The sequence below is a fragment of the Heterodontus francisci genome, chromosome 9 (assembly GCF_036365525.1).
Source record: "Heterodontus francisci isolate sHetFra1 chromosome 9, sHetFra1.hap1, whole genome shotgun sequence".
In the NCBI taxonomy this organism is placed as follows: Eukaryota; Metazoa; Chordata; class Chondrichthyes; order Heterodontiformes; family Heterodontidae; genus Heterodontus; species Heterodontus francisci.
The window spans coordinates 24,136,300-24,153,303 of NC_090379.1; the positions used below are offsets into that span (position 1 = coordinate 24,136,300).

Consider the following 17,004-nt stretch of genomic DNA (forward strand, 5'->3'; position numbering starts at 1 on the left):
GACCAGTGCAAATTTCCTGGCTTCTCTTTCTTTTTGTAACTCTTTTTTTCTTCTCAATTCAAACTTTCTCAATGCAAATTGAAATTGTCTTTTTCCCTTTCTTCTTTTTCTAGTTGCCTCATTTGTAACTGAATTCTAGCGAACTCAATCTGAGAGCTACCCTTTTCTTTCTCAAGGTTAAAATGCTGAGCCAACACTTTCAATAATTTCTGCCTTTTTGTCTCTTGATTTTAAACTAACCCCCACTTTCATTCAGCACAGTCAACAGTGAATGTGTTGATCATTGAGAGTCCAATCTTCCCTCTTCACAAAGGCTTGAGCATTTAAAGTAGACATGCTAAGTATAGCAAAAGTAATTGTGAAATCTTGTTTGTTTAAATGCTAGCAAATTCCATTGTACCCATTTCACAGCCTCTGAGTTCATATCCTGGACTCGAGCCTCGATTTGTTAGGACCTCAGTGACATTGTTAATGTGTGACATGCAAGATATGAACCCCAAGACCAATGTAAAGAATTAACACGACAAGATTTCCTGTTTTAATATTTTTATTATAACAACTAAATTAAAAGAAATCCTTATTTAACTAAACTGTATGTAGCTGACATCCCAGTTTACCAAGAAAGCTATTTTCTTTATTTATTAGAATACTTAAACCTCACACTACAGTTATACATTACACAGTCCTTTTGATGGCAAAATCCTTTGCGATTAAAAGTCCCAAACTCCACCCAGTAGCAATGGGTTGGATCTCCCAGACCTTTTCAAAAATCAGTGTCCTCTTTGCTCACCTCTCCAAGCACTTCTGACCTGGACGTCCGTGAATAAGGCATTTCTTGGTGATCCTGCTGGTCTTCTACTTCTCCTCAAGCATCAACTTTCAAAACAGGTCCACGTCTTGGCAGCGTTTTGCTGTCTCAGGGTTCCGAGAGCAGGTGCTCATTCTCTGTCTGTCTCTCTCCCTCTTTGCTGTTGCTTTATCTCCGTTTATCTCTTTTCGCCCCCCCCCCCCCCCACTCTTTTTATCTCCACTGTGCTCTCAAGGGATTTGGCAGCAGCATTATCAAACAAAGTTTTATATTGAGCTACATAAGGAGATATTAGGCCAGATGACAAAAAGCATGGTCGAAGGGGTAGGTTTTATGGAGCGTCTTACAGGAGAGAGGCAGAGGTTTAGGGAGGGAATTCCAGGGCTTAGGGCCTTGGCACCTAAAGGCACGGCCACCAGTGGTGGAGCGATTAAAATCGGGGATATGCAAGAGGCCAGAATTGGAGGGGCACAGTTACTTTGGAGGGCTGGTGGTTAAAGGTGGGTGGCCAAACAGGAATAGTCAATTCTAGAGGTAACAATGGCATGGATGACTATTTCAGCAGCAGTTGAACTGTGGCGGGGCGGAGTGTTGGTCTTGGTGATGGTTTGGATATGTGGTCAGAATCTCTTCTTGTAATCAAATGTAACACCAAGGTTGTGAACTGTTTGTCCAGCCACAGAGAGGAATGGAGTTTGTGACTGAAGCCAATGGCTTCGGTCCTGCCAATATTTAGTTTTAGGAAATTCCTGCTCAACCAATTTAGATATTGTTTCTCTGCTTTACAGTTCAACTGTAGTGTCTGTGCCTCTGTCCGTCTATGAATTAGAGTGCAAGCAAGTCCTTTGGTGATACGCTTTCAGTATGTTGTCATGGACCTGTAATTATTTTTCTCCTCTGATGAAAAACAATGTGTGCCTTTAAGACTGTATTAAAAATAGTGCACCTGTAAGGGAGAGAAGATTCTGGAATTCCTGAGACACAGTGTGCTGCAGCTGCATTTTTGTTACCATGGGCAACAGCAGGAGAGAGAGAAAGGTCACATGGTGATGTTTCCACTTTCTGTGTGGAACAGGCAGAAACCGGCTGAAACTCAGAGTTCTGAGAGTCATTTCCAGTGATGTGAACTGAAGAAAAGGAGCTGTTTTATTCTTTCTCTCTCTCAGCAAAAATTCTGTAAGACGCTCCAAGCCAAGTTAATTCCTTGAGTAAGGAAGAAAAGCCTTTTTCAAGAAATTATTTGTATTGCTGTGCTCATCGTTCAAAGAACTGTTTAATGCTTATGTTAGCCAAAGAGTTGAATGTCTATCTCTTGAAGGACTATTTTTATCAAATCCGGATGAAGACCTCGAGTGACCTTTGAACATTTCCACATTAGAAGACCTCATCCATCAGGATGGTAACCTGCAAAGACTTTCTTATTTTATTCTTACGAGACAGCTAATTTTTAAAAACTCCACTTTTAAAACCGGTTAACTTTTAGTTTTTGAATGTATGTGTGTGAATGGGGGAGTTAGATTAAAATTAAGAAGTTATAAGGTCTTTAGACATAGGTTTATCTTAATAGTGTTCAACATTTAGTTTTTTAAAATAGTTCATTTGTTGTGTCTAAAGATACTTGGTTTGGTCTGTTTCATTCTGGGGTTACCACAGTGTTTAATTTGGCTGTTTTCTGAATGAGTGTGAAAGCTTAATATGCTGTGACCTGTGGATTAACGGGACTGAATTGACAGTGCGTTGCTCCTGCCACGGTCATAGCAATGCGTATAATTGCTGTGTTAAATCTAGGATCAAGTATCTGAATGCAGGCAGGAAAACAGTACTCTGCTCCCCACGATCCAAAGCGTTCTTCTTGCCTACTTTACCAAGATTCTCATGAATATGAGTAAAATATCCAATTTCATAGAATATTGGTGGTAAAATTATTCCAGATGCCAGAAGACTGAGGGTTGTATTTAGAAGGCTCAAAAGGTTAACTGGATCATTTGACTGAACAAGAATCTATGAGTAAGAGCTGATGTCTTGGTAGATTTATGCAGGGCATAGCAATGGAAACTGACTGAACACTGTATGAATAGAAAAAATGGGGAAACTTTTACAGTATAACACCCAGAAGCACAAGAGGATAAGGAATCCTGAGAAGTAATATAAACTCCCTTTTTGTAAAACAAAGCAAAAAAAAGATTAATCATAATATGAAGAATCAATAGCCTTGAAACTTCTGTGATCCAAAAGGCCCTAGCTGGAAAAAATGAAGCATGGGAGTTACAATAGGAAACAGTAAAAAGTTATGTGTCTTCATTTAAAAAAAGTGTTGGGCAAACTTTTTGTTCGTTTACAGCATGCAACAGAATGATGTAGGTCAAAACGAAATGCATCATTATGATAAAATGACCCATTGTTATCTGGCTTTACTCACTCTCCAAAGAAAAATGCTTGCCAAACATTTCTTCATGAAGATAGTGTTCCTTTACAGGGAAATTAAAGTTGTATGTGTTACAATATAACCTTAGATTAAAAATGTCTTAACCGTTCATTGTTTCCATACTTTTTTTTCCCTTGGCGTGTTTGCACACACGTGTACAGGAAAGCCTTCAAGAAAATACAGGGAAAATGCATAGTGTTCAGGAAAAGTCTGGTCACGATCTGGGAGCACTGAAAAGGAGGTAAGCCAGGGCCTAGAGTTAAAAGTTTGGTGGAAGGACAAAAGTATTCCTGAGATGTTTCGGGCATAATATTCAGTCTGAAGTTTCTGTTTTCCTAAAGAAACATTCGGTTTTGTTGCTCTCCTTTAAGGCAAAATTGTTCTTTCCAAAAGCTACATTATGCCTTGAGATTTATATCCATATGCCTAATATTACTAAACTATCATTAGGAATCTGTATCTGTGCTTCAATTTTGCAAGTTGTTTGCTGCTGCACTCCATAAGTTTTCAAACTGGGGTCACTGAACTTTAGAGGATGTATGTAGAGTTCCAGGAGGGGTCCCCAGTGTCAGATTTTGTCATAGATTCCTCTATTTCTTGACTTAGCATATGGTTTCTGTTTTGGGGCAACCTTAAGAGCCGACCATCTTAAGGAGCTGTAAGTAAAGGTCACTGGGGGAAGTGATGTCATGTCACACATGACCAGTTAGTTGTGGATGGAGCCCGATGGAGCTCGATATGTTTAGATGTAGCTTGTGCAGTAATTGTTTGTGTATATATATGTTCCAGTTCAGTTATAATAAAACCCACATTTACTTTGGATATTACTTGTAGTTCTGAGTTTTAGAATAGATCTCACACCAAAGGAACAATATTACATGGTGACAACGTTTGGGATATATTTTGTGCTGAAGACCACCAAATATTAAATATTAAAAATGAAACAGAAAGAAGTGTGTCTATGAAAAGAAAGTTGTGAAAAAGCCTGTATTTATATTTAAAAAAGGATGATTAAGACAGTGGCTTTCAGATATTCAGTTATAGACTGGAAGGTGTTGGACGTAGCATCTGAATTTAAAATGTTCTGACAGCGCATGTGTTTCCTGGATCAAGAAATGAGCGGACCAGAGAAACAAGCTACCAAAATTAAGATCGCACTGGGCAATGAGGGCCTGAAATTGATCAGTACACCTGGATTGTCAGCTGAAGATCAGAAGGACCCTAGCAAGATATGGACATTCTTGGAGCAGCAACTCAAACTGAAGGTAAACTTCTGAATACATAGGCATGAGCTTATGACCTACCGGCAAAGGCAAGATGAGTCCGTTGACCAGTTTGTTGCAAGGTGTTGTGACAAAGCTCAATATTGTGACTTCGCAGATATCGAACTGTCAGAACAAATTATAGATCTAGTAATCGCGCCTATCCCACTAGAAGCCTTTCAAAGAGACCTGCTGGAAACGAAGAAATCATAGATGACTACTCAATGACAGAAGGAAATTTGAAGCCATGATGGCTCGGCACCAACAGTTACAAGTGTTGGGGGCGGCTGCGACAATTGGTATGGTAACCAAGGTTCAGAAGTCTGCTAAGCCTTGTGGAAAATGTGGCCTGACCCGCCCAATTTGCAGTTGTCTGGCATTGCAGGACCAGTGTAAAGCTTGTAGCATGCAAGGAATTTGGGCAAGGCAGTGCAGAAGGCCGAGCTCCGATATTTGACACAGGAATGGTGACCAATCATGTACAGAGAGAATGTCTTCAAGAAAGGATGGCAAACGCAACGAGATATGCCAACATGCAACAAAAGCCCAAGCAGGTACATCAGGTCAGTAGGGATATAGATTGCCAGGAGGACACAGATGAAGTGCGCACTCATGCGAAGTGAGCAAGCATTTCACATAGTCAGTTTGGATCAACAGCATTTACGCAATCTGAGGCATTCGCCATGATCGGGATTATATGTCCACAGAAGAGTGGTAAACATAAGCTCAGAGTGATAATCAACACTGGAGCAAGTGCAAACATTCAGCCCATCCATATACTGAAGGACATGTATCTAAAGAAATGGGAATCGCAGGTAGGCTGACTGCCTACAATGGTTCTCTAATCAAGCGCATTGGAATGATAACCTTAAGGTGCAGTTATGGGAGCTCCGAATGGTAGCCACAATTTTTTTATATTGTAGACACAACTGGACCAGCTGTTGCAGGACTTCCAGAACTATGAATTGTCACAATACATGGATTCAGTAATGCACCGAAGGTGGCACAAAATATCCAGGTCGAGTGCATCGGATCGGTTCGTGCAAAGGATGACACAAAGTCAGGGAGTCTTGACACAGAGGCGGTATGACTGGGAGTGTCTCTGCCGGCTTCAGTTTGTTGCAGCAAGCACCTAGAGACCAGAGGGAGTGCCGGTGATGTTGCCAGTCATTATTTTTCTAAGCTTTCCAAACAAGGGAAGAGGTTCATGATAACCAGATCGGGACGAATGAGCAAACCTCTCTACATTTTAGGGCATGTTAAATTTGCTTGTAAAACCTGTAAATAATGTTTTGTTTTAATCACATATAGTTAGTCCAAACCACAACGTCATTTTTTATTGTACATATGTTTTTATCTTTGGGGAAAAAAGGGGATGATGTGGGGCGACCTTAAGAGCGGGCCTTAAGTTGTACGTGACGATCACTGAAGGAAGTGATGTCGTGTCACACTCGATCAGTCAGTTGTGGGTGTAGCCTGACAGAGGTAGATGTTTAGATATACTCGTGCAGTAACTGTTTGTGTGTATAATATTCCAGTTCAGTTATAATAAAATCCACATTTACTTTGGATATTGTAGTCCTATGAGTCTTATAATAAATCACACACCAAAGGAACAAGTAATATTACAGTTTCTGTCATTGTATAATTATCTATGTTTCTGCAAGGATTTATTTTCCTTTAAGTAGTTGACATTGTCAGAAGTTGGGACATGGGTCTCTGTCAATATTTGCATTGGATGCCCCTGCACAGAAAAGTCTGGGAGTCATTGTTTCAGATTGTTAGTTCACATACTGTGAATTTTGATGTGGGATTGTTTGTGTTGAAATTATTTACTTGGAAGTTATAGCTGCTTTTAATTTTGTGAAACTTTTTTTGACATTGTTTTTCCTCCTCTGTATCCAGAAGATGTTGACTGCGTTGTAGCATGGGCACTTGTTATCCTTGCCCAAGTGATCATTCTTCATGTGTTAACCAAGGCAGTGAGTGTTGGCAGGCTACCCCATCATGGAGGGAGGGAGGGGGGAAGGGTGGGTGGGGGGAAGGGGAGGTGGCATCAGCACCAAGCTTGTTTCTATACTCAACACTCACTCTCTCAAATTTCTAGCAAGATTGGTAGATATTCGTCTGAAGCGGGAATTCTGGCTATATTCTTTTGTTGGGAAACAAGAAAGGGTGTTTGCAGAATCTGACATTTAGATCATTTAGAGTGTGGGGGCTTGGTGGATGTCTGCACAGTTGCCAAGGAAGAGGGAAGAATGCATAAAATGTCAGTGTCAGAGGAACTCTGAATTTGGGAGTGGGTGGGTTATGGCGGTGCGGGGGTTGTGGGGGGTGGGGGGGTGGCTGGGGGTTAAAGTTGGAAAGTTCTAGGATGTATAGATAAGGTGGGACAAGGCCACAAAGACTTTCATATGTGAGCATATGAATCTTAAATTTGACGTGTTGGGGACTGGGAGGTTAGCAAGGGCAGGGTGATGGGCGAGTGTGACTTTGTGTTCGATAGGAGACAGGCACCACTGTTTTGGATGAAAGTGTTTGGAATGGAAAGCTGGCCAGGAGAGCATTGCAGTAATAAAGTGTGGAAGTGACAAATGCAACAATGAGGGTTTCAGACACCGTTGTACTGAACTAAGGGTGGAGATGGGTCTTGTGGGGTGGAAGTAGGCAGTCTTTGTGATATGGAATCTGTAGCTCAGCTCAGGGCTGAACAGGTTGCAAGCAGTCTGGTCCAGCCTGAGGTAGTGGCCGGGAGTGGGATTGAATTGATGGCAAGGGTATAGAATCTGTGGGAAGGGGCAAAAACGATGGCTTCAGTTTTCCCAATATTTAGCAGAAGGATATTGTGACTCGTCTAAGACTAGATGTTGGACAATACAGTGGTGGAGGGATTGGGAGGTGATTGAGGGATAGACATAGTTGATATCGGAATACCTGTGAAAGCTGACCCTATGTCTGTGGATGATGATAAGGGGCAGTATGTGGATGAGAAAGTGGAGAGGATCAAATGATTGATCCTTCAGGAATTACAGAAGTAAGTGGCTAAATGGCCTACTCCTGTTCCGATGTTCCTAAGTGAAGGGTTGGGAAGAGAAGCTATTGCTGTAGGTGTTCTGGCTACGACTGACTACGCAAAAGCGGAACCAAGCGAGGGCAGTCCCATTGAGCTATACAATGGAGGAGAGTTGTTAGCGAAGGATGGTGTGGTTGACTATGTCAAAGGTAGCAGAGAAGTTTGTTATATTGCTAAAACCTGAAAGCCATAATAAGTATACTTTCACGTTTAAGGTGCAGATCTCCAATGATATGAAGCCTTTGAATTATCAATAAATTGATTGAGTTCAGCTCTGTACTGTCCACCTGTCCCCATGAATCTTCTGCATTCAAAAGTTTTTCATTTTATTACCCTCACTGTCCTTCTAAACCACTGACACGTCTCCTACCTCCCTTTCCTCTCCAAAGTCCTTGAACATGTTGTTGCCTCCCAAATCTGTGCTTGTCTTTCCTGGAACTCCATGTTTGAATCCCTCCAATCATGATTCTGCCCCTGCCACAGTACCAAACAGCTCTTATCAAAACCACAAATGACATCCTTTGTGGCTGTGACAAAGGTAAACTATCCTTGCTCATCCTTCTTGACCTGTCTGCAGCTTTTGATGTGGTTGACCACACCCCCCTCCTCCAAAGTCTTTCCACCATCGTGCAGCTGGGTGGGACTGCACTTGCATGGTTTCATTCTTATCTATCTACTTATGGACAGAGTATCACTTGCAAAAGCTTCTCTTGTGTATCCTATGGATATTTCTTTGGCTCCGCCTCCTATTTGTTACCTGAATGCTTCTTCACAGAGACATCATCCGAAAGGATTTCACATGTATGCTGATAGACCTACACTACCTCACCACCACCTCTCTTGACTTCTCTACTGTTACTAAATTAGCAGCTGACTGCTTATCCGACACCCAGTACTGCATGGGAAGAAATTACCTCCAATTAAATATTGGAAACATTGAAGCCATTGTATTCAGTCCCCACTCCATAGTCCATTTCCTAGATACCGACACCATCCCTCTCCCTGGCAACTGTCTGAGACTAAACCAGACTGCTCATAACCTTGGTGTACTATTTGTCCCCAAGATGCGCTTTCGACCACACATACGCTTCATCACTAAGACCATCTATTTTCATTTCTGTAACTTTGCCTCTGCCTCAGCTCATCTGCTGAAACTCTCATTCACGCCTTTATTACCTCTAGATTTGACTATTCCAGTGCACTCTTGGCTGGCCTCCCACATTCTACCCTCTAAACTTGAGCTCATCCAAATCTCGTCCTTTTTCACACCAAGTCCCGTTTACCTATCGTCCCTGCGCTTACTGACCTACATTGGCTCCCAGTCAAGCAATGCCTTGATTTTAAAATTGCATCCTTGTTTTCAGTCGTTCCATAGCCTCACCCCTCCCTATCTCCAGCCCCAATACCCTATGAGGTATCTGTGCTCATCTAATTCTTGCCTCTTGAGCATTACAAATTTTAATCACTTCACCATTAGTCCTAGGCCCTAAGCTCTGGAATTCCCTTCCTAAACGTCTCTGATTCTCTACCTTTTTTTCCTTTTAACGCGCTCATTAAAACCTACCTCTTTGACTAAGTTTTTGGCCATCTGCTTTAATCATGTCTTACGTGACTCGGTGTCAAATTTTGCTTTACAAAGTTCACTTGAAACACCTTGGGACATTTTATTCCGTTAAAGGTGCTATCACAACCTCTCTATCACAAAGTCATTCTTTCATACTAAACCCTGTCACCAGGTTTCATGGAGGCACCCAAGATCACCTCGTTGGCACCAGCTGGACCTCATCGTCACAAGGCGAGCCTCTATAAACAGTGTCCAAATCACACGCAGCTTCCACAGTGTGGACTGTGACACTGACCACTCCCTGGTGTGCAGCAAAGTTAGACTCAAACCAAAGAAGCTACATCACTCCAAGCAGAAGGGCCGCCCGCGCTTCAACACTGACAGAATTTCTTATCCACAGCTGTTACATAAGTTTCTAAATTCACTTGAAAAAGCCCTTCAAAACACTCCTGCAAGGGATGCAGAGACCAAGTGGGCCCACATCAGAGACGCCATCTATGACTCCGCATTGACCACCTTTGGCAAACGTGAGAAGCAGAATGCAGACTGGTTTCAATCTCACTTTGAAGAGCTGGAACCTGTCATAGCCATCAAGTGCATTGCACTGTTGAACTACAAGAAAGCCCCCAGCGAGTTAACATCCGTAGCACTTAAAGTAGCCAGAAGCGCTGCACAAAGAACAGCCAGGCGCTGTGCAAATGACTACTGGCAATACCTATGCAGTCGTATTCAGCTGGCCTCTGACACCGGAAACATCAGAGGAATGTTTGATGGCATTAAGACAGCTTTTGGGCCAACCATCAAGAAGATTGCCCCCCTCAAGTCTAAATCAGGGGACACGATCACTGACCAATGCAAACAAATGGACCACTGGGTGGAGCACTACCTAGAACTCTACTCCAGGGAAAATGTTTATTTATTTATTTTTTATTTATTTAGAGATACAGCACAGAAACAGGCCATTCGGCCCACCGAGTCTGTGCCGACCATCAACCACCCATTTATACTAATCCCACACTTATCCCATATTCCTACCACATCCCTACCTTTCCAATATTCCCCTACTACCTACCTATACTAGGGGCAATTTATAATGGCCAATTTACCTATCAACCTGCAAGTCTTTGGCTGTGGGAGGAAACCGGAGCACCCGGTGGTCACAGGGAGAACTTGCAAACTCCGCACAGGCAGTACCTCGAATTGAACCCAGGTCGCTGGAGCTGTGAGGCTGCGGTGCTAACCACTGTGCCGCCCCATGTTGTCACTGATACCGCTCTGAATGCAGCCCAGTCTCCGCCAGTCATGGATGAGCTAGACGAACAGCCAACAAAATCAGAACTCAGTGATGCCATTGGAAAAGTCCCTGGAAAGGACGGCATTACCCCTGAAATAATCGAGTGCCAAGCCTGCTATACTCTCAGCACCTCATGAACTGCTTTGCCTGTGCTGGGATGAGGGAGCAGTACCACAGGACATGTGCGATGCCAATATCATCGCCCTCTATAAGAACAAGGGTGACTGCGATGACTACAACAACTACCGTGGAATCTCCCTGCTCAGCATAGTAGGGAAAGTCTTCGCTCGAGACGTTTTAAACAGACTCCAGAAGCTGGCTGAGCGTGTCAACCCTGAGGCACAGTGCAGCTTTCGAGCAGAGAGATCCACCATTGACATGCTGTTCTCCCTTCGCCAGCTACAGGAGAAATGCCACGAACAACAGATGCCCCTCTACGTTGCTTTCATAGATCTCACCAAAGCCTTTGACCTCGTCAGCAGACGTGGTCTCTTCAGACTACTAGCAAAGATCGGATGTCCACCAAAGCTACTAAATATCATCATCACATTCCATGACAATATGAAAGGTGCAATTCAGCATAGCGGTGCCTCATCAGACCCCTTTCCTATCCTGAGTGGCGTGAAACAGGGCTGAGTTCTCACACCTACACTGTTTGGGATCTTCTTCCTGCTGCTCTCACGTGCGTTCAAGTCTTCAGGAAAAGGAGTTTTCCTCCACGCAAGATCAGATGGCAGGTTGTTCAACCTTGCCCGTCTTAGAGTGAAGATCAAAGAAACAGAAGATCCTCATCAGTGAACTCCTCTATGCTGACGATGCTGCATTAATATCCCACACTGAAGAGTGTCTGCAGCGACTCATCGACAGGATTGCAGCTGCCTGCAATGAATTTGACCTAACCATCAGCCTCAAGAAAACGAACATAATGGGACAGGACGTCAGGAATGCTCCATCCATCAATATCGGCGACCACGCTCTGGAAGTGGTTCAAGAGTTCACCTACCTAGGCTCAACCATTACCAGTAACCTGTCTCTTGATGCAGAAATCAACAAGCGCATGGGAAAGGCATCTGCTGCTATGTCCAGACTGGCCAAGTGGGTGTGGGAAAATGGCGCACTGACACGGAACACAAAAGTCCGAGTATATCAAGCCTCTGTCCTCAGTACCTTGCTCTACGGTAGCGAGGCCCGGACAACGTATGTCAGCCAAGAGCGACGTCTCCATTCATTCCATCTTTGCTGCCTCCGGAGAATCCTTGGCATCAGGTGGCAGGACTGTATCTCCAACGCAGAAGTCCTCGTGGCGGCCAACATCCCCAGCATATACACCCTACTGAGCCAGCGGCACTTGAGATGACTTGGCCATGTGAGCCGCATGGAAGATGGCAGGATCCCCAAGGACACATTGTACAGCGAGCTCGTCACTGGTATCGGACCCATTGGCCGTCCACGTCTCCGCTTTAAAGACGTCTGCAAACGCAACATGAAATCCTGTGACATTGACCACAAGTCGTGGGAGTCAGTTGCCAGTGATCGCCAGAGTTGGCGGACAGCCATAAAGGCGGGGCTAAAGAGTGGCGAGTCAGAGACTTAGCAGTTGGCAGGAAAAAAGACAGAAGTGCAAGGAGAGAGCCAACTGTGTAACAGCCCTGACAACCAATTTTAACTGCAGCGCCTGTGGAAGAGTCTCTCACTCTAGAATTGGCCTTTATAGTCACTCCAGGCGCTGCTTCACAAACCACTGACTACCTCTAGGCGCTTACCCGTTGTCTAGACATAGACATAGAGAGATACAGCACTGAAACAGGCCCTTCGGCCCACCGAGTCTGTGCCGCCCATCAACCACCCTATTATACTACTCCCACACTAATCCCATATTCCTACCACATCCCCACCTTCCTTCAATTCTCCTACCACCTACCTACACTCGGGGCAATTTACAATGACCAATTAACCTATCAACCTGCAAGTATTTGGCTGTGGTAGGAAACCGGAGCACCCAGCGGAAACCCACGCGGTCACAGGGAGAACTTGCAAACTCCGCACAGGCAGTACCTTGTCTCTCGAGAAAAGGAGGCCAAAGTGAGAAAGAGAGAGAAAGGTGCTATATGAGTTGTTTTCATTTCATCGCATTAGGAGGGGTAGAAAAGTTTGTTCTTTTGATTAAACTAAAGTGAGTTGGAAAAAAATCAACACATTTCTGTTACACTAAACCCTTCTGGAATATAGAAATCTAGGCTATTGTACAAAATCTTTTGCCCTCTTCCCTCCCCAAAATAAGTACTATTGCTGGCGGAGAAGAATTATACTGATGGGATCCTTCTAAAGCTGATCAAACAAATTGTTCAGTAAATAAAGCCTGAGGAAACAATGTCATCTACATTTACCTGGTTGAAACAGAACTGAACATTTTCCGCTTTAAATTCAGGTTTGATTTTGAAAATATTGCTGGAGAATTTCACAGTATTGCTGAGAGGCCTGTGTGAAGGGAATGTGTAAAACTGGACAACCTCTAAGTTGTGACTGAAATATTTATGTCACATGTTATAAGTGTAAGATGATCAGTTCCATTTTTACTTTGGCCTATGAATATCTACTAATAAAACACCTCAGTTCAGTTTTTATGTGTCTGTACAGCATGTGGCTGTGATCTACGTGAATTGTAGTTGCAATGGATCCCTGCCCCTTTAGTGCATTGCTTAAACATTGGAAAATATTAGTGGGATGGAAAAATTTACATTAATAATGGGGGATCTTTAAAGTTAGACAGATTATAGTCTTTTAAGCAGGGTATTAGTTCTATTGATGACTTGCGGGGCTTAATAAATCAAATGGTATCAAGAAATCTAACTGGCAATTTTAAAATATATTTGTGCCCTGTGAACAGTTTTGTTTCGTGCCATTCTACTGCATTTGCTGGTTCAGTGCCAGTATTTGTGCAGTGGAACAGGAATGAATGTGCAGTGTAATTGCTTCTACTTTGGTGGAGGATTGACAGTGCTGAACATGCATGGAGTGCGATCCATCAACTCCTTGTATTGTCTTACAATTCTTTTTGTCTATTGAGAAGAATTTTGAATTGGTAAAAGGATGTTGAATAGTAATACTGCATAACTTCATACTGGCTGGATTTATTCATACCTTTAACCAAAGGGAAGAAAGAACATTTAAAAGATATTGACACTTTGTAACTTAAAAAGAATGTGAGTTAATAATGACATTAGAACAGATAGAATATTTTAAATCATATTTGTTACATGAACACATTACTCCTTTTTTGGCATACTTCTCTTACCACAGGAAAGCCTTGGTCGAGATATCAATATTGTGCCTGGCTTACTACAGACTGGAACTGATCTAGCTCATGATATTGAAGCCTGTATCTCTTGTGTCTTTTAATTTGTTTATCTGCTGGCTGAAGGTACACAGGATTTGCTCTGGTTCTGATTTACAGTACTTGGAATGCTGTATGGAAGTTTGAACAGTTGAGATTCATAAATGGATGAGAACACCTAATTATTGTTGAGAGCATTCCTTCTATGTTCTGAAACAATTTGAATCTCTGCCATGAGCAGATATTAAATAGGCAAATAATCATTTGTTTATTATACATAAACTCTTCCACTAATAAAGTTTATCGACTATATACACTAGGGAGCAATTACAGTCAAAACACCAAACTGGGTAAAGTAGGGGTAGAAGATGCTGGTAACAGTTTGAAGAAAGATTTAAATCAGTTATGGAAATATGCAATGACATTCAATCTGAGAAATACAAGTATTTTGAGAGAATGAGAAATCTACATATAAAATTGTAACATTTTAGAGACTACTGAAATTCAGCAATACATATAATAGTAGACAGTTTACTGAAGTAACCACCTGTTATGCAACATTATGTTAATGTTGAGTACAGCTACTTTGGTGGGATAAAATAAACAGGGGAAATTGAAATTGCTGGAAATCTGAAACAAAACCGAAAAATGCCGTAAATGCATAGCATGGTAAAGAAATAAATCGGGATGCGATGTTTCAAGTGTGCAACTGACATGCACTGATTCCAGCCTTTTCTTATTTTAGTGGGGCAAGCAATGTCAGCTGGAGAGGAATGAAATTGATAAGTGACTGTTGCAAGCTTAAATTTATGATGAATTTCTGTGATCTCTGATCATCAGTCAGAGGAGGAGCTAAACCTATCTCTCAATGTGTCAATTCACAGGCAGGTCTTTCGAACATCAAATATTACTAAATTTGATTAAATGTTGACGGTTGTCATATATTATTGATAGAAATAGAATTAACTTGCAGACAAGGAATCTTGGGGAGTGAGATTTGATTCATAATTTTCAATATTGCACAGCTTCTCAAATATCTAAATTTGTCATAGGGGGAAACAGCTTGCAAGTGATAGTCGGAGTTTATTGTAGTTTACTTATTGTAGAAGGCTACTTTCAGTGAACAAGCACTGAACTGGGTCCTCTGGGATTGTGAGGAATCCTGCATTTCCTGTATTTTGGGGTTTGTGCTAAGTTGTGTAAAGCTGTCTTTTCATGGAGGCATTCATTACTTCAATAAATTCCAAAGCTGCCTGGCTCGTACAGAGCTTTTTAATGGTAACGTCGTCATGTCTGCAAGGAAAGGAAGCTGATACCCGCTCACTGTAAATGCAGCTGGTTTGAAATGAACCTGCTGGATGCATCATTTGATTGGAACTTTATTCAGCTGACTGGGACATGACAAATCTCGAGCAGGCTGCTGTTGGAAACGGAGATATCTACTCTCACGGAGAACAGATTTAAAATTGCACGTTTTTTTTTCAGAAACCTGTTATGGGGAAGGAATATCTTGTAAAATGAGTCTTTACTGTCATTGGCTTGAAATCCTCCAAGAGATTGTGTGGCAAGAAAGTAAAAATTCAGTTGCAAAATGTACTTCAATTATGTTTGATTTTAAAAACACTTCCAATTTTAGTAATTATTGTTTTATTGATTTTCTAATTGTGCTAGCTTTTCTGCTTTCGTGCATCCATGGTATAAATCTGTTTTCACATCTCCCACCTATTAACGTCTGTCTTGTAATCAACCCTCATCAGGTGCCGAGAACTTGTACTGTAACTGTTTTGCTTACGACTGTACTTTCTGCAGATGGTCACTTTGCTCTTGGCAGGCAGATATATTAAGAACAAACTTTTATCACCGAACTTTTAGTGACATTCAGCAGTGAAACCCTTGATAACCTCTATTTAAAAAAAAAAAATCACAGTTTGGCACTCTGGCTCTTCCTTTTATGCATCATTCCTTCCTCCTTTTGTCCCACTGCTGGTGGCAGAGCCTTCAGCCACCTTGAACCTCTTCTCTGAAATCCTCTGGCTAAACCACTCCACCTTAAAATACTACTCTTTCTGACCAATTTTTCAGTCACTTTTCCTAACCCTCACAGGAGGGTGAGAACTGAGCGAGACCTGTTGGGGTAAATAGAGTGGCAGCAGAAGAGACCCGAGAGCTGAGCGAGACCGGCAGGGATAAATAGAATGGGGGCAGAAGACCCGGAGCGAGAGCCATACGAGACTGGCAGAGACGAATAGAACTAAGTTGGGAGTGAATGGACCAGGTTCGAGGAAAAGAAAAATCAAAGTGTGATGTCACTGGAAAGCAGGTAAGTGGTTGGTGAGTATTTCTCTTTTTTTCTCTGTCTAAAATAGGGCACTGGTTTGAACCAGGAGCCTGGAAATTAAAAAAATTAAAACGGGGGTAAGTGATTTTTTTATTCTTTCATGGGATGCAGTGACGCTGGCAGGCCAGCATTTGTTGCCCATCCCTAATTGCCCTTGACAACTGAGTTGCTTGCTAGGCCATTTCAGAGGGCAGTCAAGACTCAACCATATTGTTGTGGGTCTGGAGTCACGTGTAGGCCAGACCAAGTAAGGAGGGTGGATTTCCTTCCCTAAAGGACATTCGTGAACCAGATGGATTTTTACAACAATCTATGATAGTTTCATGGTACCATTACTGAGACTAGCTTTCAATTCCTGATTTTTATTAATTAATTGAATTTATGAATTAATTTTAAATTACACCAGCTGTTGTGGAGAGATTGAAACCTATGTCACCAGGGCATTATCCTGGACCTGTGGATTACTAGTCCAGAGGCATTACCACTGCGTCAAAGAACAGGTCTTAAAGTTATTAATTGAAATTAATAGTTAAAGAAGGTACTAATTAGATTCTAAAAGAGGGAGTAGAGTTTTTGTTTTTTAGATCGGACGGACAACTGGCACCTGTTGCTTGGAATTCCTGTGCCATGTGGGAACCTCAGGGCACTTCATGGGTCTTGGGGGAACTATGTGTATAGGAAGTGTCTCCAGCTGCTTGAGCTTGAGCTCAGGATTTCCGTGCTTGGGGCAGCTGGAGTCACTGAGGATCAGCAAGAAAGCTGAGAGTTTCTTGGATCATGCGTTCCAGGAGTTGGCCACTTCACAGGCAGAGCGCTTTCAGGGTAGTAGATAGGTGGTTATCCAGAAAAGTAGGAAGTGGCAAGAAGTGCAGCAATCTTCAGGGTGTGTGTCATTCTCAAACCAGT

The 17,004-nt window shown here is 42.4% G+C and overlaps 1 protein-coding gene across 2 annotated transcripts in view; it reads left to right on the forward strand.

Moving 5' to 3' along the window:
- The window catches only part of setd3 (SET domain containing 3, actin histidine methyltransferase), a 166,178-nt gene that overhangs the window by 11,128 nt on the left and 138,046 nt on the right, over nt 1-17,004 (forward strand). The window contains exon 2 of one of the 2 annotated variants that reach the window (XM_068038705.1): nt 3,395-3,474. The exons of the other annotated variant lie outside the window; for it this stretch is intronic. Coding sequence (XP_067894806.1) covers nt 3,422-3,474 — 53 coding nt within the window. The 5' untranslated portion in view covers nt 3,395-3,421. The remainder of the gene's footprint in view (nt 1-3,394; nt 3,475-17,004) is intronic. 2 annotated transcript variants of the gene reach the window in all.